The 23247-nt window shown below is 44.0% G+C and overlaps 1 protein-coding gene across 1 annotated transcript in view; it reads right to left on the bottom strand.

The window, feature by feature from the left end:
• Positions 1–23247, bottom strand: part of MCPH1 (microcephalin 1) — a 233188-nt gene that overhangs the window by 183293 nt on the left and 26648 nt on the right. The window contains 5 exon segments of the mRNA NM_001003366.1: positions 1890–3071; positions 5112–5201; positions 6069–6212; positions 11287–11401; positions 14289–14376. Coding sequence (NP_001003366.1) covers positions 1890–3071; positions 5112–5201; positions 6069–6212; positions 11287–11401; positions 14289–14376 — 1619 coding nt within the window.

A 23247-nucleotide genomic window follows, 5' to 3' on the forward strand; every position in this document is an offset into this window, starting at 1 on the left:
CCTGTTCTCTTCCTACTTATTTGTTAATCTTCTCTGTGACGCGTGACCTTTACTGCACACCGTGCAGTCTTCCGTGGATATCGACAAGGGCAATGAGCACAAGTCAACTGAAAGCAGAAATGGAAAAAAAGCCTTTTATTTCAACATAGAAGAGCGGGCGCTATCGCCCGCCGCACAGTGTTTTCCCGGCTCCGCGGTTCCAGCACGCACGGACTAACGGAAGCTGCCGACTCGAGGCTTCCGTCTGCGGCTGCCGGATACCGGGGGGCTGGTGGCAGACAACCTAACACATCAGGGGGTGTTGATCGTATCACCATGAAACTGGGGACCAGATTTCGGCCAGAGAACGCGTAGGTCTCTCCCGCCCCAGGACGCAAGGATCTTGTCTCTGTGGAATGGAAGAACACAAGGCGACGCCAAGAGGCATCTTTACGGGGAGCACGAGTGTGCGGCTGCACCCCGCGGTGCGACAGCTCCGTCGCCTGATGCTGAAATCCCAAGTGCCCCGTTGGAACGTCCCGTGCCGGCCCCTCAGGGTCGTCCCGGGGCGCCAGGCCCCCGGGGGCTGTGGACGCGGGGTGAGTCCTAGAACATCCTGCCCCAAGGACAACCGCACTCTTCTTAGCAACGCTGGGGTTACGGGGTGCACCACGCTGTCTGAAACCAGCCTCTTTTTCACTTAATTTATATTTGCATGCCATTAAATATTATTCAAAGCCTTTAAAAATAAACAAGATAAAAACTGAGAAAAATGAGAACGTAAGCTTTAAGAACAGGATATTCTTAACTACCAAAACAATTCTATATATCTACTGATTTATATTGACCTTAGAGTCAACATGATTTTAAAATAAATATTTTGAAAACACATACTAAGCCTAACTCAACATAAAATATTAGTTTGTCAAGTTTTATGTATTTTCAGAAAGCTAGGATACAAAAATAAGGTTAAAAACATACACAATTAATTCTTTTCTGAGACTATCTTGGGGACTTCTACCCAAGGAAAAGACAGACATCAGTGATTATTATTTCCATACACGTAACTTCTCCATCTTGAAAACGGTGGTTAAAATCATGGCGAGAACAGACATTGTAATGAAGAGTAAACTCTTGTGAAAATCTTAGCCTAATCTTTAGGTAGTGATTACAGTTCAAGATCTCATCACTTTTGACTGCTGAAATTTATTTGTGCTCATGATCAGGAAGTGTGAAATGTTTCCTATTGTTGCCACTTTTGCTACAGTTTCTACAATTACAGAGTTGTTTCCATGGTCACAATTAAATTACACACAGGAGAAAATCTATTTAAGTGATACACTTAAAGCAAAATAAATAGAAGCCAAACAAGGCCTGATACAGTGAACTTCTTACCCTGGGCAAAAATGTCATTTTTTTTTTTTTCTTTGTAACTAACACTGCCCAAAGTTTCTTCAAAATAAATACTGGTAACAGATTTACACATTTACTTTTTTATACCTTCTCTTTTCTTGATGGAGTCAATGCCTACACTGCCTTACCATCCCTGAAATAAATAGCTTCCGACACTCTAGTAGGGCGTCTCTGCGCCGTGCGACCTAAGAGGCTCCAGAGACCAGGAAGCGGCCACTCTGGTCACTGCGCACAGTAGGCATCACGTGCTCTCGGCATCTGCGCAGAAAGGCCTGGGGGAGATGCGTTCTGGACAGTAGGTTTGACCGGAGTGCCCAGAAATGCCAGAGGGCGGAAAGGCACCTACCTATCCCTAAAGAATGCATCACTGGAAAATATCACACACACATTATTTAAAATTAAAAAAAGGAAAAAAGGAACTATTTTAATTATGGAAAGAGGGCGACGATGTTACAAGACGGATGCGACAAAGGTAGCTGTAAAGGAGATTCACATACTTCCATCACCTCCCGTGGATGAGTGTTCCTTGTCTCCTGCAGGCGTGTCCACTGTACCTTCACTCACAAAACCACACTGCACTTCACCGCCAGAGGAGCTCCACGGGCGAGAAGCACGATCTTCCTTCTGCGTGCTTCTCACGTCCACCGATCCTTTCATTTCTGTGCTGCTTCCTTCCAGAGGAGTTAAATCGCCATGAAGTCCTTCCCCTCCATGTGCCTCTGGCGGAGCGAGCTCCTCGTCTACGCGAGAGCAGCCTTCCCCAGCCGGGTGCCCATGTTCTCTCCTAGGAGCGGCAGCCTGTTGACAACAGCCTGGGGCGTCTTCAGCAGCACCCGTTCCGTCAGAGGTCAGGAGACCCCTCATCGCGTCTGCTGGCTTGTGTGTAGGTTTCTGAAGACTGGAGCTAGTTTTTGCTGGGACACCGGTGACAACATCCACTGACCTGGGGTGTTTGCCGAGGCAGGAAAAGTCACACATCTGCAGTATGTTTCTTCTCTCCCTCTGAGAAAGTCCTCTGCAGCTGAACTGAGCAGGGCCTGCGGACGGCTGAGGTCCAGGGAGAAGAGCCTCTGAACTCCTTTCCCTAAGATTATCAGGTGAAAAATAATCATCGTACGAGGACACCTCGCCGCCAGGAGCCTCGACAGCAGGCCAGGCCGTGAACGGCAGGCGACCTCCCGACTTCCACAGCTGCACTTGTGGCCCGGCAGCCTTCCCACTGCACTTCTTCTTCTGCAGTCTTTCTTCTGGGTGGGAATTTGAGCTCCCGGATACTCTTTTTCTCTTTGCCGGAGAGCTCTTGGATCGTGAATGTCCTGAAGGGCGGCATTTGCTTGCAGATGGCACAGGGGACAAATTATGTTTCTCGTCAAGCCCCTCCCTGGCTGCTCCCTCCGACTGCTGCTTGTCAGGGGTGACCACTTCAGCTGCAGGATCTCTCTGCCCACGAATCTCTTCTTTGGAAAGAGCACCCGTGGGCTTCTGAGGAGTTAACTGACAGAGGTAACCGGGAGGTGCCAACGAAGGGACACAACTTGTCTTCAGTGCAGGCGAAGAAACACACACATCACTTTTAACTTGGTCCACAAATCCTGCCAGCTTCTCTTCCTGACTTCCACATCCCGTCTTTCCACAAAGATTGTCAAAAGATGAGTTCAGATCATCAGCAAAGGACTCATCTGGAAAATATCAATGAAGAATCAACTTTTAAAATGGTTTAAATTAGCATAAAAGTAACTTTCAGTTAACCCGTAAGGCAATACTTCTTAAACACAGCCAATGGTTAAAAAGAGTACGACCTATCCTGGTTCTTCTCATTTCCACCTGAGGACACCTTTCAGGCCAGCATTCTTCACTAAGGAACCTGGGCACTGATGGCGACTGTAGGGAGGGCAGGGACAAACCTCTAAAACCACTATGCTCACTTTCTAAACACTCAAACGCATGTGCACTTCCTTCCAGGAAGAGCATTCATACCTGGTCACTAAATTCTCAAGGAGGTCGATAATTCTAAAAGCTAAGAACAAACGCTACTGTCTACATCCAAATTCTGGCCTTCCACGAAGCAGGCCACAGAGAGTAAGAGCCCGCCTGACTCCCATCCTCCACTCAAGTCCTCACGCTGTATTTATACTCAAAAGTGAATCACCTGGTACATCTTAGGGTTCCGACTTCCCATGTATTTTATGTGTGTCTTATGTCCTGAAAACTGTACACGCTTATGCCTCCAGGCCTTGCCTTCCCTCCACACTTTAATCTGGGTCAATCCTATTCAAAACCCACCTTGGATGTCAAAATCTCTGAATCCTCCCACTTCACTGGGTCTAGTAACACATCCTCCTGTATGCAGAACTCTGCCTGAAGTCCCCAAAAGCATGTGTCATATTATTATTATTATTATTATTATTATTATTATTATTCCTATCTGTCCTTCTCACTGACTAGAAGCTCCCAGAGCACAGACACTATTTTCTGGAATCCAAAGCCTCTAACCCAAAACTAGTAAAGACTCTACTTTAAAGAATGGAGGTAACCAGCAGGGAGCGGAGGGAAGCCCGTGTGGTGGGGTGGCACTGTACCCACACCAAGTCAGGAGCTAGAGATACAGGACTCTGTTGGTATTAGCAGCTCAATAAGCTTAGCACACTTTTCAGAAAGCTGGCAAGCACTGTGCCATGTCATGAAGCATAAATTCTGAGGTCAGATGCCTAAGTTTGAATCCTGGGTTTGCCACCAACAAACTGTCAACTTTTACGAGCTTCCTGACCCCTCTGGCCTAGTTTTCTCATGACATGGTGGGGGTGACAATGGTATGTACTTTGTGGGTCTAGTGAGAGAATCAGATGAGGTAAAGCACATAAGACACACACAGCACCCAAGACAGGAAAAATGGAATCTGTGTTAGCTACAACCACGTGTGTCCAGCTTATATAAAACGAGTGCGAGTATAAAATAAAAAGATGGAGATTAAGACAAATGAGTAAATAATTTTAACACACACCAAAGGGATTAAAGGAATAACCACACTCAAAAAGGAAGCTGTGGATTGAACTCCTAATACCTCCAGGCTGTTTGTCACCTGTCATAGCACGGCCACTGATCTGGGCCCTCCCAGAGGCACAAGTGGGTGCTTCTATCACATTTCTTAACACTCAGTCAAAGGAAAGCTGTATAAGCATGAAAAATTATCATTCAAAGTCAAACAAGGGCTCCCACATTTAAAGTGCATATATAAAATAAAACCCTGATTTAATTCTTTCCAATGCTCTGCCTCTAGGCAGAAATCCTATCATTTACCCTCTAAAGTTTTCAATGGCCTCTATACACCTCACTGACCCACTTCAGTCACGTCCCATAGTCACTACACATGGTGTGGAACAAGCAGCTCTCATAGTGTTCTCAGTAAGACACAATTTATACTCCAGGCAAATTAGTACGTACAATAATGATTTCTTTTAAAAAATGAGCAATTAATTCTTTGCTAAAAAATCAAGTGACTACAAGAAAAAAACAAAGGAGCCAAAAGAGAGGTTTAACTCACGTAATTTCTCATGCCCTAATTTTATTACAATATCTATTTTTTATTTTAATACCTGACTTCAGGGTAAAATTCATGAATTCTAGTTTTTAATCAACTGTTCTTAGACATCAGAAGAAATTCCAAATAAGAAAATCATCATATTTTCAAAGTTTAAATATATTGCAGAAAATAATTTTACCTGAATACAAAGTATTGTGTGAAATGTTCCATGAAGCTTCACATGGGGTGTCAGCTGGGTTATTATGAGAGTTTTCAAGCATCTGCGAAGCTGCAAACACAATCAAACACTTCATCAGATACAACTCTGACATGTTAGTAGATGAAGGCATGGATAAGGCTACTCCATCTGCTCGTCCACAACACAAACACTGACCTACACCGGGACTTCATATCCTAGACTGACTATAAAACCCTAAACACAAAAAACTCTTACTCAAATCTATTACAGGTAAGATTCATAAAAATAATCCACATTAATCATTTTATAAAAAGGATTAAATCATAGGACACTTAAAGTTAGAAGAAGTTTTAAGGGACACCTGGGTAGCTCAGTTAAATTTAGCACTTGACTCTTGGTTTCGGCTCAAGTCATGATCTCAGGGTCCTGGGATCAAGACCCAGGTCAGGCTCTCTGCTCAGCACAGAGTCCACTTCTCCCTCTGCTCCTCCTCCCACTCATGCTCTTGCTCTTTCTCTCATAAATCAATCAACGAATTAATAAAATCTCTAAAACATTTTTAAAGATAACAAAAATACAGAAAAACAAAAACTAATGCCTGAGATACCTAATCTAAAGCAGATTCCCTCAAGAGCCTGATTGATTTGTTTAAAGGAAAGCATCCCAAAAATATAAAAAATTACAAAGGGACTATAAAAAAATAAGGATTCTCAACCTGGCCAATATGTGCTTAAAACATATGTTTTAAAACTATAAACTCCATATATGCTTTAAAAATCTCAATGAAGCATAAGAATTTCTGGAAGAAAATATTAAAGTCTATCCAGCAACAGATAAAAATCTGTTAAAATCAAGAAAGAACTAAAATCTCTAGGTGAAGAGGAAAAAAACCCTTCTACCACAATCTATTCACCAAGCATCTGCCTCCCTCTCACTTTATAAAATGCAAGCACTTACAGGTAGGGGAGAGGTTCTCCCTTTTCTCCTTCATCTCCTGTAACCTCCTCAGCATCGTACTATGCTGACCGCTGCACATTTTCATTGTGGGACTATACATCAGCGAGCCGTTCGATTCAAACAAGAGGACAGGGACATCATTATCTGAAAACAACCAAAACATTTAGCTAAAAACAAGCCTTCTTACTTCCACAGTGGGATCCCTTTGAGGAACGGCCCACCGCCCACCCCCAGGGGCTTGGTCTCCCCCCTCCACATCATTACCTCCCACCACCTACGGTCTATCCTCACCTCCACTGCCCCACCCCCCCAAGAGCAGTAACACTAGCTCTAAAACTGCTGGCTGACGTTTGCTGAGAAACGTCCACGTGCTGGGCACCGGGCTGAGCACAATATGGGCACTACTTCACTCAACCTGGCCTGAACCCAGCGCATCAGGTGATCAGTACCCCCATTTAAAGATGAAGAAACTGCATTCTGGTTCCTCAATGGTGATGAAGAGCGGCAGATTGCCACCCCAAATGTGACAGTTTGGCATAAGGGTTTTTTTTTGAGCAAAAAGCACTTAAGTCACAGCAAGTGAAAGGAAGGTGCTCTAACTCCCCCCACCCCGCCCCACCCACCACCCCAAACCTCTTCCTGAGACAGGAGATAAAACTCCCAACATTTGTCACCAGAGATGGGGCGCTGAGGCCAAGAGAACTCGGTAAAACAGACCTTGTTAAAATAACTCTCCTCCTCCAGTCCCCTTACATCTTACCTTTCCACAACTGCCTCTCTATGTTCAACATACACACTAAGGTTCTATCACTACTTTGGGATTTCATCTCCTTTGAGAGCCCCCATGTCACAAAAAACGTACAAGTGTGTATGTTCTTCTCCTATGAACCTGTCTTTTATAACAAGCCCCAGTTGAGAACCCAAGATGCACACAGAAAAGGTCCGCCTCTGACAGTGTTCACTCTAGGTCTCGAAACCACCACGCCTAAGCAACCTTATGCGACCCTCAAGAGACACAGACGTAACTCTGGCTCAGGAGTCCAAGATGTGTGCTCTCCTGGAACCCATACCTTGCATATGCCCAGGGAGGACTGGCTCTGACCACCTCCCCTCACCAACCAGTAACAAGACCAAGCATCAAGGTCTTCTTTACAACTCTCAGGCCTCAACAGCCCTAAGCACACTTCTGACAATATGCACACATGCCAGTTATATCCTTAATACCTCACATTTGAAGTGTTTAAAAGGCAATTTTTATTAAGATATAAACTTGATCCAAAAATATAAAAATTTTTATCAGTACCATTTTGCCAAATTCTTTTCAAATAAACCATCACTCTTGTAGGAAGAAGGCCCCAAAGCCAAGAGTATAAAGCTGAAGGAATGCAGTACAGTGCTGACCTGAGGCTGGAGAGACCAGACCACAGAGGGCGCGCTGTACTGCAGGGCAGGTTATATATAGGGTTTCGTCCTAAATATTTTTCCTTACAATGACACTGAGGAAGTAGATGCCCTGGATGGGATGTGCACCTGACTTGTGATTTACACCCTTCTGACTCAAGTACAGCTGGTAGATGGTTAGGACACAGTGCCTATAGGGCCCAGTCAGGCAGCCGCTAGGAAGGTCCACATGGGGCTGATGCAGGCTTAGAGAAAGAACAGTGCAGGAGGCAAGCAGTCATTCAGAAGCACGATCTTGGTGGGAATCCGGCATCAGGCAGAAAAGAGATGTCAAGAGCTACTCCATGAGTGTGGTCGGAGCAGCACAGTACACCAGTTAGTGGGAGGTTGTTAGGGAGGGACCAGCACGGCACCAAGAGAAAGAGACCTGATTCTCAGGCACTGGGGTGACTCCGCACGAAAACAAAGGATCAAGGCAGTGTTTTTAGAAAATCATCTGGCAGAGTTACCGATATAGGCTAAATATTCTAGTCAATTCTGTTGTATTATCATGGCAGATTTAAAATAAAGCTTGATAATTCTACATGAAAAATTTCAAAATACAGAGCAGAGAATCTGTGACACGGCAGTACACACTGCAACAACAAATGAGAGCAATCAGTGCTTCCGTTTCTATTCCATGTGTTATACAGTTCTGTGTTTCAATGTGCTGGGAATTGGTCTGAAACACTGAATTTAGGTAGTGAAAATGGCAAAAAAAGAATACAAAAAACACATGGTACTTTAGAGTTTTATGATGTTCTAAAGTATTTTTATAAATCATTAAAAGAATACATCTAGCAAAATAAAAAAGTCCAATTTTAAAAACGGGCAGAACATCTAAACAAGACATCTTTCCAAAGAAGACATACAAATAGCCAACAGGTACATAAAAAAAGTCAACACCACTCATCATGAAGGGAATGTAAATCAAAACCACAATGAGATTCTAACCACATATTAGAATGGCTACTATCAAAAAGGCAAGAAATAATAATATTGGAAAGGATGTGCAGAAATAGAACTCTTGGGCACTCCTGGAAATGTAAATTGGGGCAGCCACTATGGAAAACTCTATGGAGGTTTCTCAAAAAATTAAAAATAGAACTTCCCATATGATCCAGTAATTCTACTTTTGGGTATTTATATTACCTGAAGGAAATGAAAACATTAAAGAAAAAAAAAAAAAAAAAACAGGACAACACTAATGCAGACCCATATTTGCATCCCCTCATGTTCACTGCAACATTATTTACAATATCAAAGACATGGAAACAACATACATGTTCATCTATGGATTAATGGATAATGAAAATGTGGCAGGTACACACACACACACACTCAGAGCAATACTGATATTCAGCCATAAAAAAGGAACAAAACCTTCACATTTCTGGCAGCATGGATAGACCTTAGAGGGCATCATGCTAAGTGCAATAAGTCAGAAAGAGAAAGAAAAATACTGGATGATATCACTTGTATGTGGAATCTATTAATAAGATGAGAAAACAAAGAACAGAACCACCAAGCTCATGGATGGAGAGAACGGATCCGTAGTTGTGTGAGGCCCCAGGGTGGGGGGTGGGGGGGTGAGCAAAATGGGTGAAAGGCATAAAATCCCAGTTGTAAAATGGCTGAGTCCTGGGGATGCAATGGATGGCATGGTGACTACAGTTAGTAACACTGTACTACATATGTGAAAGTAGCTGGGAAATTGGGTCTTCAAAGTTCCACCAAATTTTCCAAAGAAAATTTTCTAAGTATGTGTGGTGACAGATGTCAACTGGACTTGTTGTGGTGATCATTTCACAATGTACACACACATCGAATCAGGACACCATACACTTGAAACTAATGCTATGTCAATTATACTTCAAAAGAAATAGAAATGACTCTATAATTAAACACATGATGACAAAAATTTCCCTACATTTTGATTCCATAGCAGTAGCCTGTTGCTACCGAGGACCGAAAAATGTAGCTCACAGATCTCCTAAACTCATTATGTAACATCCGTGGCCTTGTGTAAGACGCAACCGTCAACAAAGGTGACTGGGCTGTTGCTGTCCAGTGCTGTAAGGTTTTACAAGTAATTCAAGACAAAGGAATCAAGTATCTTGAAGCCAAATGATGCCTACACAGAGAAAAAGAAAATACAAAAACTATATACGATCCAAACAATGTCCATGTGAAAGCATCAGGAACTACTGAAGAGACCAGGCCAGAGGGGTCAAGATTCTGCAGAGGAGGAACAGAGAGGCCAGCTGACAAGCAGTGGATGCTTCTACCCCCAGGAGGATTTATCATTAAAGGGCCTGGGGCAGGAGGCTGAAGGTCCTGTCTGTGACCAGGCAAAGAGCAGTTGCTGAGAAACAAAGACACAAGCAAAGAATTTATCAGTATCAACAAACTGAAGAGAAAACTGAAAGCTTTGTAGCACCAAATCCCACTAGACAGGGCGTAGGAGAAAGCTGGTCCTTGCATGCATGTGATACTATCTTCAAGAAAATTGCTCAATTCTGAAGCTACAAGTGACAAGAATACTAAAAATTAAGCCGAATTCTTCTGTGAAATGGTGGAAAGTTCTCTGTGGTGTATTTTTGCTGAGACATGAAATGGAAGCTCAGGACCAGCCCGGGGAAGGGATCCTAGTTATCATGCCAGGCTCTCAGTGGAAAGGTCTCAATGGCCACGCTCTGGCATCAATGTCAAACGAGAAGTCTACCAAGACCTATACCAAAAGTCAGTGAAGCTCAGATTCCAATCAGTCCACATAAAGCCAACAGACCCCACTCCATCTGCTTAGCAGAGGAAACTGGAAACTCTGTGTCTAAGAAAATAATACTGCCTAGAGCTTCGAACATATTTTACAACTAAATGACTTGCCTTTAATTACAAAAACCAACATTCCTACTTAAAGACAGGACCTATACAACAAAAAACAAGAGAAAAAACAATCATACAAAACAAGAGAACAGAGGCATTCTATATATTGCAAATAGAAGAGAAAAAATATGATTTAATCAGAATAACAGGATCAAAAAAAAAAAAACATCCTGGAAACCCTAGAACTACAAAATAAAGTAACTGCAATTATGAATTCAACAGATAATTTTTACATATTAGTGAACTGTAAAAAAGGTCAATAGACAATATACAAACTGATGCACAGAAGGGAAAAAACAATTCAGGCATCTCTGTGAACCCCGAGTAGGATATTTAAAAAGAAAACTGGGCCAATGAACATAAAATTCAAACTGCTGAAGGCAAAAAATGTAAACAAAAGGCAAAGTTAAAAGAAAATATACCTTTAAAAGAGCAGAAATACAATTGTGGGCTAATTTGTAAACGGGCACTATGAAAGCCCAAAGACAATGAAATGTATTTCTTCTCTTTTTTTTCAGTTTTACTGAGGTATAACTGACAAAAATTACATATACTTAAGGGGAAATAAAGGAAAGAGTATATTATCTAACACTTCCCTATTCTGGGTAATTAAACAAAAGACAGAGTATTAGGTAAAAATACAAAGTTAAATACAAAATAACAAAGAAATAAAAATGGACTTCTATTAATAGGCCTTCTTAGCCATAATCTGTGTTTCCATAATCATTCCTGAAAGTAAAAAGCTCCATCCACGTGGTGAGTGACCAAGACTCTGGCCGATGAGCTCACACCGTGGCCCTCGGGCAGGCGCGGTCCACTGCCTGCAGGCTGGAGCCGGGTCCGCCCAGGCGCCCCTGGCCATCGGGCAGCTGGAACAGATTTCTGGACTCACCCAGACTTCTCTTCTGCCTTTGTAGCTCTGTAGCCATTTTCTCGAATTTCTTCTGAAGCCTTTTATCATGTTCCGGTGTTTTAGGAATAAAGTCTTTGGGCTGCATACACTTCCGCTGTGCAAAAAAGACAGGAAAATGAACACTTACTGTACTGCAGCTGCATGACAAGCGTTCACATGCTTCTGAGATCCGTTACAACACTGCGGTAAAACCCCACAGAGGCCCTTCTTGCACTGCATGTGAAACAGTAATATTTCTTTTTCTCTGTGCCTCTGTAAGAACAGCAGCAGAGCTGAGAGACTGAATACTGAATACATACACGAGGTAGCTACGCTTTCTGAGGCATTTTCAGAACCTCAGCATTCTTAGTTCCCATGAAGGTTTTTAAACAAAATGAGTCCTTTTCCTTATTTTCGTTACTCTTATATATCTCTCCTCCTCCTCACCTCAAAATCATGACATGGTAACAAAGTACGAAAGCAATTATTTTCTAACTACCATAGAAAAGAGCCAATATTGAATCTTGCTTTATTGCCCTTAAAGCACAGTAATTCTATTCAGCCAGTAAAACGTAAAAGCTCAAACTACACCTACAAGGTGTGATGAACAGGATGAAGCCCAGCCCAAGGCTAACTTCCAGAGAAAGTCTTGGGTTAACCTTCCCACACCTACACTTGTGTTTCTGATGGAGCTTCTTGTTCTTATTCTTTATTTAACAAGAATATATGTGTCGGGAAGAAGATTCTTGCTATGAGGAGCTTATACTCTATTAAAGAATGATAGAAACTACACATCATTAATGAGTAAAACAGACTGTATATGTGTCAGGAGGGCTAATTCCAGGAGGCCTGCAACTGGCCTGAACTGTTCTCCCAAAACACACACACAGCATGCAGTGTCCTAATGAACAATGTTGCTTTGTAACCATGAGTCCAAGGCATTTGGGGGCATTTGTACTCCGGAGCTGGTCAATTGCTTGTCACCAATGGGAGGGCTCCTCTGCTGGGGGTGGTCATGTAGCGACAACAGGGGTACGTGACCAGCGCAACACAAGAGTCTCCCCTGGTCCCCAGGGGCTCCACAGACCATTGTCCTTCAGGGTCCTGTGAATATTTGTTAGCAACTGAACCCTAGCTACCTGCCACCATGACTACGGTTCGTCAGAAAGGGCTAAGTGCAACTGATAGAAAGGAATGCAGCGGGCGAGTGGGTCAGGACAGCAGGCACAGTGGGAAGGAATTACCACTGAGGAAGGGACTCTGGCACAACGCCCTCCTCAAGTGAGAAAGTGGTCACGTGCATGAAGCCAGGAGGAAGCGTGTTCCAGAGAGAGGGAAGAGATACGCAGTGCGATGGCTCTAAATTACAAAATACGCTTGGTGAATTTACGAACAGCGAGCAAGAGGGTCAGGCTGGCAGCAGAGTGAGGGAGCGGGAAGCTGAGAACCATGTCAAAGAGCCCAAATTAAAGGGTCTGAAGTCATGTTCGCTTTGCCACTGCACTCAAAGACGGGAAACAGGATGTCTTCAGGCACAAGTGAACCCTGAAATGAAGTGTGTAAGCAGTCACTCCATATGCTTCAGACCAGGAAAAGTACAAAGATGAATAACATGCAGCACCAGCCACTGTGTCAAGACAGAGGCACTCCTGTCCATGCTGGTGGAAAGCGCACGTACATCTGATGCAATCATTTATTTCATTTCTAGATAATTCACTTGGAGAAATAAACTCGAATATAAACAATGTGCTCGGAAAAAACCGACAATGATTTAAGGGTGCAAGAATCCAAGAAAGACACATTGATACCACAGAATAAACACAGAAGAGTGAAGGGCTACATATACTGTCAGTAACTGGTCAAAAATACACTTTTAAGTGAAGAAAAAAAACAATCTCCCAGACAATATATGTAACATAGCAGAAGCTCATTTGTACAAAATGCATGTGTGTGTGTGTGTAACATATGTGTACTGAAGACCATCGGATCCACAAGGACCCAAGTCAAACCAAAAACTGCTTATTTTGAGAAAAGAGACATTAAAAGAGTTATTTGCTTTATTGTGTTTACTTAATGTTTTATGATGAAAATATACTCATATCGTTAATGTGTTTTTAAAATAAGTACTTTATTTCTAAAACAGTAGACACAGCCATTGCCTAATGTATCACAGAGAGTGGAGACGTAGAGGCGCTACTTCACCCCTAATCGAATGAGATCTGGAGAGAGACTGGAGTTAAGTTTGTCCATCACTGTGCTGCAAATCCCAGCTTGTCCGAGATGAAATGTAATGGAGACACGGGATTCACCATTTACAGAAATCTGAGATGCCCACGGGAACATCTTCTTTAACCTACAGGAAATGTATGCGTCTAGTCTGTCTAATTCAGTTTGGACAAAGCCTGCAAATCTCCTCCCCATCAGGATCCCCATGTGAAAACAAAGCGACTCTGATGTTTCCTAGTAAGCCGGTTTACCCTCAAATAAAGAAATCACAATTAAAACTTTTAAAGAATAAAAGAGTGAAAATGTTGTGGATCGAACGTGAATTAGACCTCAAAGGAAAGCAGTGTCTTATGTTTGAACAGCAGATTTATGATAATAAATAACTTAATTATTTAATAAATAACGTGGACATTTCTGCATCAAGACTTTTGAGATTTTGTGGCCAAACTGCAGAACAAGGGTATTTTGCTGCAGATGTAACAAACCGAACTCTGAAGCAGTTCTGAGAGCACCTGCCTGTCTGCTGGTCTCTTGGCAACTTTTAGTTTTCCGCTGGCCAAACACAGCATTTCCACTTTTCACAAATTACACCAAAGCATTTCAAGGATACAGTAGTTTTTATAACTTTTTAAAAAACCCTATGTGTAAAGAACAGGATCATCAATTCCAATACTTAAGACACTTCTTGAATATATTCCACAAAGTTTCACTTTCTAGGAACAAAAGAAGGAATCAACTCATAACTGCCACTGTCTATACTGATACCACATACTTACTTTTTTCTTAATCAGGCTTGGTAGGTGTTCCCTGGTATTAGCTGCAGGGAACAGTGACTCATCGATGTGCGCTCCAGCTGTCCGGCATCTGTATAATTAATTGATAGAGCATAATGAGCATCTGTTCCTGTTACAGTCACACAGCATTACGTCGGCACGCATGTCAGCGAGCGACTGAAGAGACGCATAGGCCATTTTAATAGACGTGTCTTTATTTTTTTTATTTTTATTTTTTTTAGACGTGTCTTTAAAAGTAAGTACATTTATAACCAAATACAAAGGACCACACAAGTTCAACTTCCCAAAGTAGTCTCTACATGGTGTTTTTAAAGTGTTAAGAGTAGAAGCAAGAGGCAGGTAAAGGAAATGCCGTTTTTACACAGTAACTTGACAGCCTTCAAACTGATCAGTGCAGGGCACACGTGCTACTAAATGAACAGTGTAAGAGCAAACAGGACATAAATGGAATAATCTAGAGCTACAAGGGCCCTAAAGAAATGCGGCCAGAAAGACTGTCTGGCCCCCAAAACTGGTGTGTTCCACCCGAGAGCAGGGTGGGCGACCCCAGGTACTCCCAGCTGTGCCCGGCCACCCCCACTGTCTGCCACCAGAGTCTGTCACTCCCACTCTTGCTACGACCTCCCTGCCAGTCATGGGAATCCCCGGACCACTACCTACTTTAAGCATTCAGATGCTCAAATCTAAGCAATTACCATAATTCTCTAAATCATCTCCTTACCTATAGTTTCTATTCTTCTCAATCATTCATATTATTACTGACAAGAATTAATTAAGCATAAAACATTTTATTCATCTCTCCTCAACCCAGACCAAAAGCCTTCAATCACTCCCGTGTTTACAGAGTATCACCTACCTGTTGTTTCACTGTTTTTAAAACACAGCCCTAAATACATCGCTGGCTATATTTCATAAACCTGTCACTGTTCAACATTTAGTATGCAAATGAGTTGAAAGTATAATTGAAATACAATGCAAAAAAAGAACAGGGAAGTATATCAATATTCGTATAGTAAGCTCTCTTAAAATATATTAGGAAGAAAAACAGAATGTCAGCAGCATGAACATGACACTATATACTGTATAAAGTACTTCTCAATTTAAGCAAAGTCTGGGGGAGTACACACCAAGTTGACAATGCTATTTATCACTCGCCTAATGAATCTCAAAGTTGGTCAGAAGACTCCTGAGGTCCCCAAGCCCCTTCTGAAGGCATGTGGGTCAAAACTGTTCTTCTCACAAGAAGGCCTCGTTTGCCTTTTTTCATTGCTGTCAGATGAGCACAGGACGGAGTTTGCTAAATGATGTGTGTGTCTGCGCATGTGAGAGAGATCCCGAAACACTTAACGCAGAGGCAGACAGGACAATGCAACTGTCTTTTATTAATCCAGACATGAAAGAAATTTGCAAAAAAATGCAAAAATTAAAAAAGAGAACACAGTACAGTAATTGTAATAAGAGAACAACAGGGGAGAGCAGAAGCCAAAGACAGCACAAGTGATACTTTGGGAGTGGGGAGGAGTTAGGAGGGAGGCGACCACCAGATGAAATTCTGATGAGGAAGCAGATGTGGGAGGATGCAGATCTTCCGTCTGGAAGAAGGGCACAGACAAAAGCACACAGCAAAGTGGACAACAGCATGACAATTCTGGGAAAACAGACACCACTTGGTGTGAGTGCAGTGAATGCACTGGAGTGAGGATACCAGGGACAAGGAGGTTACATAGGTCGCCCAGAGGGTTGTATCTGCCAAGCTCATGAGCCTGGACGGCCTCGTGCTGTGGACCCTGGGATGCTAGGAGAGGTGGGCGGGGTGGGGGGGGGGGCGGCGGGGCGGGGCTGGACAGGCCACTCTGCAGGATGAGCTCCAGGACAGGAACCTGAGGGCAAGGAGCCCAGCCGGGAACTGTGGGGGTAGGAGATGCTAGAGGTTTCACCATAGCTGTGGGACTGGGTGCAGATCCTTAAATGCAATATTTAGAAATAAAAATGGAATGTTCTTGAGCTCTTGTTACAACTGACAGACACAGCACATATGTTTTTCTCTCCTGCCCCTGAAGCCCCATTCAAATGAGAGTGAAGTAAAACAAAACGACACCGACCAACAGAAATAAAGAGTAGGTAAGAGATGTCTAGGGAACTGAAAAGCAAATACAGGAAAGTAAACCGGAGCCTGGAAGCTGGACAAGGGAGGACACAGGACAGGACTCCTCTGCTCACACCTCCAGGGCTCTGGCGACAAGGGGGGTCTGAGGAGCAGCAGCTATACCCCTAACTGTGCCCACAGTAAGGGCCCTCTGCACCTCCACTTGCTCCTGCCACCAAAGCAGGTGACAGGATCAGTTTTCAGATGACTTGGACCAGAGACACGCTGGACTCAAGGATACCAGGCAGAGCTCAGGTAGGACAAAGTTTCACAAAGACTTTGTGAAATGTATTTGCATGCATTTTCAGATTCAACTAACAACAATTTTTACAGTCTTAATAATGCAAAGTAAAACTATGGATTCAGCTCATCAGATGCTGATTTTGTTTACAAAATCCAGAGAGGACAAGCAGCATGGGTGTGGTGCAATGAGTAGGTGCATGCAGATGGTGGAGTGGGGTCCCCCAGAAGGTGGCCACTTGGAAAGCGCTAAATTTGCATTTAGCGCTTTGCAACACTCTAAAGTCTAGACAGTGTTGGGAACTGGGAAGTCAGGGCATCAGTGGAGCCATGGTAACTGGGAAACAGAGGTCAAGACAGCTGCAGCAAGATGCACGGGTAGAGAGGCGTTACTTCTGGGCAACAGGAACTGGGACCACTGTTCACTCCAAGCCTCATAATAATAGCTGACTTCTCTCTTTCCTGTGTGTGAGGGGCCCTCTCTCCATAACAGGATGGGAACAGGAAACCAGGCATTCTGATTCAAAGGACTCTGGCTGGCACAATAGGGAGAGAAATGGCACCTACACCAAGACAGAGAATGAAGTCAGGAAGTCATTCACAGAGGACGGTGAGTTCAGGTCTGGACCTATCTAAACTTAGGTGCTATGCTTCATCCACAAGAAGGTCTGACATGGACAGGCCACACTGAGAATAGAGAGAGAGATGGGCTTAACATTCAAATCCCCTCCATGGCCTGCGGGAGGACATCCCTGCCTCTGAGCTTCCCCTCCTCAGAGATCCCAACCACACAGGCATCACCCCGTCTCCAGCCCCAACCTTCTGTTCCTCACAAAGCTGGTCCCCCAAATCTCTGAATACCTAGATCCTTCACATCTTTGTTTCAGCTCAAGTCACCAACTCCAAGAGGCCTCCCCAGCCACCGTGTCAGTAGGGTCACCAACTACAAATGGGCCCCGTGGCAAAGCCCGTCCTGTTCCCTTCAGAGGATTCACCAAACCCTGCACTTACACAACCTGTTTCTTTCATTAAAACTCAGTTCCACAAAGAGAGTGAAGACAAACGGTCACTAAGTAAGTGATCTTATACTTAGTACTAATCATCAGGGAAATACACACTAAAGCCAGAGGGGATCCTCAAATGTACAATTAATTGATTTATTTTTATTTATTTATTTTTTTTTTTAGAGAGAGAAAAAGAGTTCAAGCAACAAGGGGAGGAAGAGGGAGAAACTCTGAAGCAGACTCCCTGTTGAGTGCAGAGCCTGATGCAGGGCTCAGGATCCCAAGACCACAACCTGAGCCAGAATCATTTCAATCAACTGCCGACTGAACCATCCAGGCATCCTTGGTTAATGGATTTTGAGTCTTGTCAAAATTAGGGACCAAAATCAATAGCAAAGAATCATCTTTTCAACAAATGGTGCTTGAACAAGCGGATACCCACGCAAAAAAAGGATGAAATCATACCCCTACCTCACACCATGCACAGAAACTAACCCAGATGGATCAAAGACCTAAGTTGTCTGAACTAAAACTATAAAATTCTTAGAAAATATAGAAGTAAATATTTCTGATCTCCGATTTGCCAATGGTTCCTTAAATGACATCAAAAGCACAAGAAACAAAAAATAAATTGGACCTCACAAAGATCAGAACCATTTATTTCAAAGGAAACTGTAAAGGGCGTATAAAAATAACAGACACAATGAGAGAAAATACTTATGAATCATACATGATATGGATATATGTGCTACAGCCCTACAATGGAATGTTATTTGATAATAAAAAATGAAGCAAAACTCTGATACATGCTACAAACATGGAGGAATCTTGACAATATTATTTTAAGAGAAAGAAGCCAGGCACAAAGACCACAAATTGTCTGATTCCACTTCAATGACATGTTCAGAAGCGGCAAACCTATGGAGCCAGAGACTGATTAGTATTTGCCCTGCACCGTGGGATTGGAGGGTAGTGTAAAGGGTACAAGGTTGCAGTCGAGGGTGATGAGAATGTTTTAAATTGTGTTGGTGGCTGCAAAACTTTGTGAATATATTAAAAAACACTGAATTGTAGGGGTACCTGGCTACTCAGTAGAGCATGTGACTCTTGATCTCAAGGTCGTGAGTTCAAGCCCCATGTTGGATACAGAGTTTACTCAAAAACAATAACAAAGGGCACCTGCTGGCTCAGTCGGTTTAGCATCAGACTCCTGATTTCAGCTTAGGTCATGATCTCAGGGTTGTGAGATCCAGCCCCACGTAGGGCTCCAGGCTTATCAGGGAGTCTGCTTGAGATTCTTTCCCTCTGTCCCTCCCCAAACTCACAGACATGCACGTGCATGCTCTCTCCCAAATAAATAAATTTTTAAAACACAACAAAAACAAAAACAAAAACAAAATCACCAAACTGTACACTTTTGATGGGTGAATTATATTCCAAAAAACTGCTACAAAAAAATAAACACACGATATACTACTACATATCCACTAGCATGGCTACAATTAAAGACTGATAAATCCCAAGTGTTGGTGAAAACGTGAAGCAAATGGAACATTCATGTACTGCTGGTAGGAATGAAAAGCAGTCTGGGTAACGGCCCAAGAGTGATGAAAACATACAAGGACACAAGCATGATTATCCACTGCAACTTTAGTCATAATAACCAAAAACCAAAAACTATCCAAACGTCCATTAACAGGTGACTGGGTAGAGAAACTGTGGTATATCCATATAATAGAATCTTACTCAGCTATTAAAAAAATTAAAATATTGATACATATAACAACAAAGATAAATGTCTCAAAAATATGATGTTGAACAAAAGAAGCCAGGCACAAAATAACACATACTAGATGATTTCCTTTATATAAAACCCTGGAATAAGTAAAGCTACGCTGCAGTGCCAGAAACCAGGCAGCCCTGCAGTGTGACCCTGTAAAAGGTACAAGGGCCTTGGAGCAGGGAAGGTGACTGCAGAGGGATACAAGGGAACTTCTTGGGATGATGAAAATGTTCGCAATATTTTGACTGTGATAGTGGTGGTAACATGGGTGTGCACATTTGTCAAAACTCAGTGCGTGGACACTTCAAAGGGGTACACTTCATTTTATATAAATATTATTTGTGTAAGGTTGGTTTTTTTTTTAACAAAGTAATCAGCTAAGCCTGCAGAAAGCCAGCCACGAACGAGGTAGGCGGAATAATGGATCTAATGAAAGAAGTGAGAATCAGGCATCACTAATGAAGAGAACGAGGAGAGAAATACTTCGCAGGAATGCTTCTTTTTAAACAAAGGTCTGCTAATGCCCATGTGTACCCTGAGCAGGGCCTACTGGCTGCTTCTTACTCACATGAAATGTCACCTATTTCCCACTGTTCTAGGCAACGAAACAGCACATGGGTGTGGCCGGGAAGCACCCTGACATAGGTCTTGGAAGAAAAGAATAACTGCACCATCACATCCATGATATTTAAGTCACAATCAGGAGACCTTAAAGCTCAGCCAGCTCACAAGAACCTCACACCAATCCCGGCAGATAAGTACTGTCGCATCATCTGCTCACATCTGACAACTGAAGACGCCGAGGCTCACGGGACATCGTTTGCCCAAGTTCACAAAACTCGTAAGTATCCTGTACTAGTCAGTAGTTGGGGGAAAGGCTTGATTCAGCTGGGTAAAATGTGTGCCTGACCCAGGCGACGTGGTTGTGGAAGACAGCTTCTCCTTAATGGCGAGGAGTGTCCCAACAATTTATCTGTGACTGGGTACGGTGGAAAGACGCAGACACGCTTCCTGAATCCACCTCTCACAACAAAGGGCCCCTGACTGGTGATGTCATTCCGTGCATGCAAACAACTCGTGAGTCCACCTGCCCACTGAAACGCTGCACAGACACTTCACTAAAACCCCTATTTATCAGGCACTCAATCAAAATCTACTTAATAAACAACAACAACAACACAAAGCTCACGGGGTGGCTTTTTGCTTTCCTTCAGAAATGTAAGAGAACACTATCCTCCCATCTAGTGGTCACGCAGGGAAGTGTTTCAAGAGATGCCCTGAACTTGATCTTCAACTGCTGCTCCTTCAGAGCCAACAGGGGACAAGGCAGCATGTGTCATCCTCCCCTCTGGGAAGCCGGCCTGGGCTCCACTCCAGAGAGCTCCTTCTCCCCGGGGAGCTAAGGAATGGTGGCACTTCCCACTGCGCGCCTGCTCCCCCCCCCCCCAGGACAGAGGCTGGCGGTTGTGCCAAACACACCCAGTGTCCACAGCCCACTCCGCGTCGCCTTCACTCCCTGCGTCTTCAAAAGCTCTGACCTGCGGGGGAAGAAATCCCTTTCAACAGTAAAACCGAACAATAGAACATGGAGGGCCTCCCTCAGGGGATGAGGAAGGGAGAGGGACGATGCGCCCTTTCGCCTGGCACAGAGCAAACCCGCAGGCACCGTGGGGCTCAGTCAGGGGCCATGGACACAAAACGACTGGTGACGCAGTATTCTGGACTCAAATTCTCTCTCACTTTTAAAAAATTCAAAGACCTTAAAGGTTTTTTTAATGTGAGTTAGACTTAAGGATATTTTTCGTAACAAAACTGAGTTCTTAAAATATGTAATTAATTCACTTAAAAACAAGAATAAAAATCAATACGTGTCAACACAACTGACCCCTGACCCACAGAAGTCCCTGAGCCATGATTTGAGAACGACTGCTCTAAAGCTACAAGAAACCCGTTACTCTGATATTATTTACGGAGCCACTCATGAATGTTAGGTCGTATCTTCTCAGTAAACCTACACTGACAGGAAAAAACGTCTTTTCTTCGAGTTGATGTTTTAATTGGTAACAGTAGATAAATTTGGGTGTTGCTTTGCTTTGCTTTGTTTTTAACCAAAAGGGGAACACTGAAAGTCTGCCACAAACAGAAAAACCTAACTGGCAGGTTCTTAAGAACACCTGTCTTACTAACACACAAGCTTTTAACGACACGAAAAGGTTTAAAACTTTAAACGTTTAAGGATAATTCTGAGCTCTGTGAGCCCATTCCCACCACTCCAGCAGCCCCTCTAGAGCATGTGCTCTCAACATAAGGTAAGAAGTCTGCCCTCCAGCCTTCCCTCCCACCTGACAATCCTGTCCTAGAGCCACACAGGCGAGGCAAGGGCAGACACCTGCAAGGTTTGTAGATGCACGGGGAGCGCTTCTCCACTGGGGGCTTCAGAGCCTGCCAACGGGGCATCCGTGGGGGGGATGGCCCAGTCTGTGGGTTCCCACCTGTGGGGGCCAGGCCGGGTGAAGAGGACATCTGTACAGGGAAGGGCACTGCCCTGAAGAGACTGGTCACCTACCTACTCAATTAACTGCCCTGCTAACAAGGATAACAGGAGCCCGGGTCCTCACAGTCGGAGAAGAGAACTACAAACACTGGGGAGAAGAATATGAGGACCAGAATGAACCCCTGGTTTGGGAGTGATGCTGCAGGTATCAGTGGGAACCTGGTTCACTACACACGGAGCTATAACTACACGGGCACAGTACGCACGGGTATCGCGATCTCTGTCCACACACGGGGTGCGGCAGGGCACGGTAGCACCCAGATGATGGGTTCAAAACACCATTTCTAGTATAAGGAACCAGGCTTCCCTGGAGAAATGGCTGAATCCAGGGCTGGGACGGAGAAGGTACAAGCAGAGTTAGGATTAAATGGTTGTCAGAGAATCATGGGAAATAGGTAAAACAACACAGAAGTCATCTTGGATGGGTGACCCTGGGCAATCAAAGACAATCTAAACCTTAAAAGAAATGAAGACAGTAATGGATTATAATCCAGTGAATAAAGCAGGAAGACACATGCTCACACACACAGTGATGAGGACAGTCAGTGACATAGTTGAAAGTACCTCCCCTCAAATGCCACACTAAATGTGGTATGGGGGGGAACATATCCCCGCCCCCGGTGCGGCAGCCTGGCAGGCACAACCGTGACCACCACCAGCACCACCAGCACCACCAGCACCACCACACACTGGGAGGGAGCATGAAGAAAAACCCATCTCAGCTTCTTGGGCCTTCCTGCAAGAGATGCAGGACTCAGATAACCCCACTAGGAAACACCAGGTGATCCCAAACTGAGGGACAACGCACAGCACAACTCACCATCTTCCACAACATTAAAAGGACAAAAGCCGAAGAAAGACGGAGGCACGGCCCAAGTGAGGGACCAGGAGACAGGCCGCCCGGATGCAGAGGGCATGTCTGCAGGGGGCTGGGAGCCGGGCGCTGTGCGGAGCAAGACTCCAGCAGCGGGTGAGACCACGGCAGACTCAGAACTCAACGGCGGGGGTGCGTCTGCGTGGACCTCCTAACGTGAGTGGCCGCGTGGGTCATGCAAGAAAATGGGCTTGTCTGTAGGAGGCATGAGATGCAGCGGTGGTGGGGCGTCTGGCAATGACCCGCTCTCGGGCAGACAAACACAAATGCTGTGAACTGTGTTTCCAACTTATCCACTAGGTCAGCCATCCTCAACAGAACGGAGGGGTGGCAGCCAAGT

Source organism: Canis lupus, chromosome 16, assembly GCF_011100685.1.
Source record: "Canis lupus familiaris isolate Mischka breed German Shepherd chromosome 16, alternate assembly UU_Cfam_GSD_1.0, whole genome shotgun sequence".
NCBI classification, from domain to species: domain Eukaryota; kingdom Metazoa; phylum Chordata; class Mammalia; order Carnivora; family Canidae; genus Canis; species Canis lupus.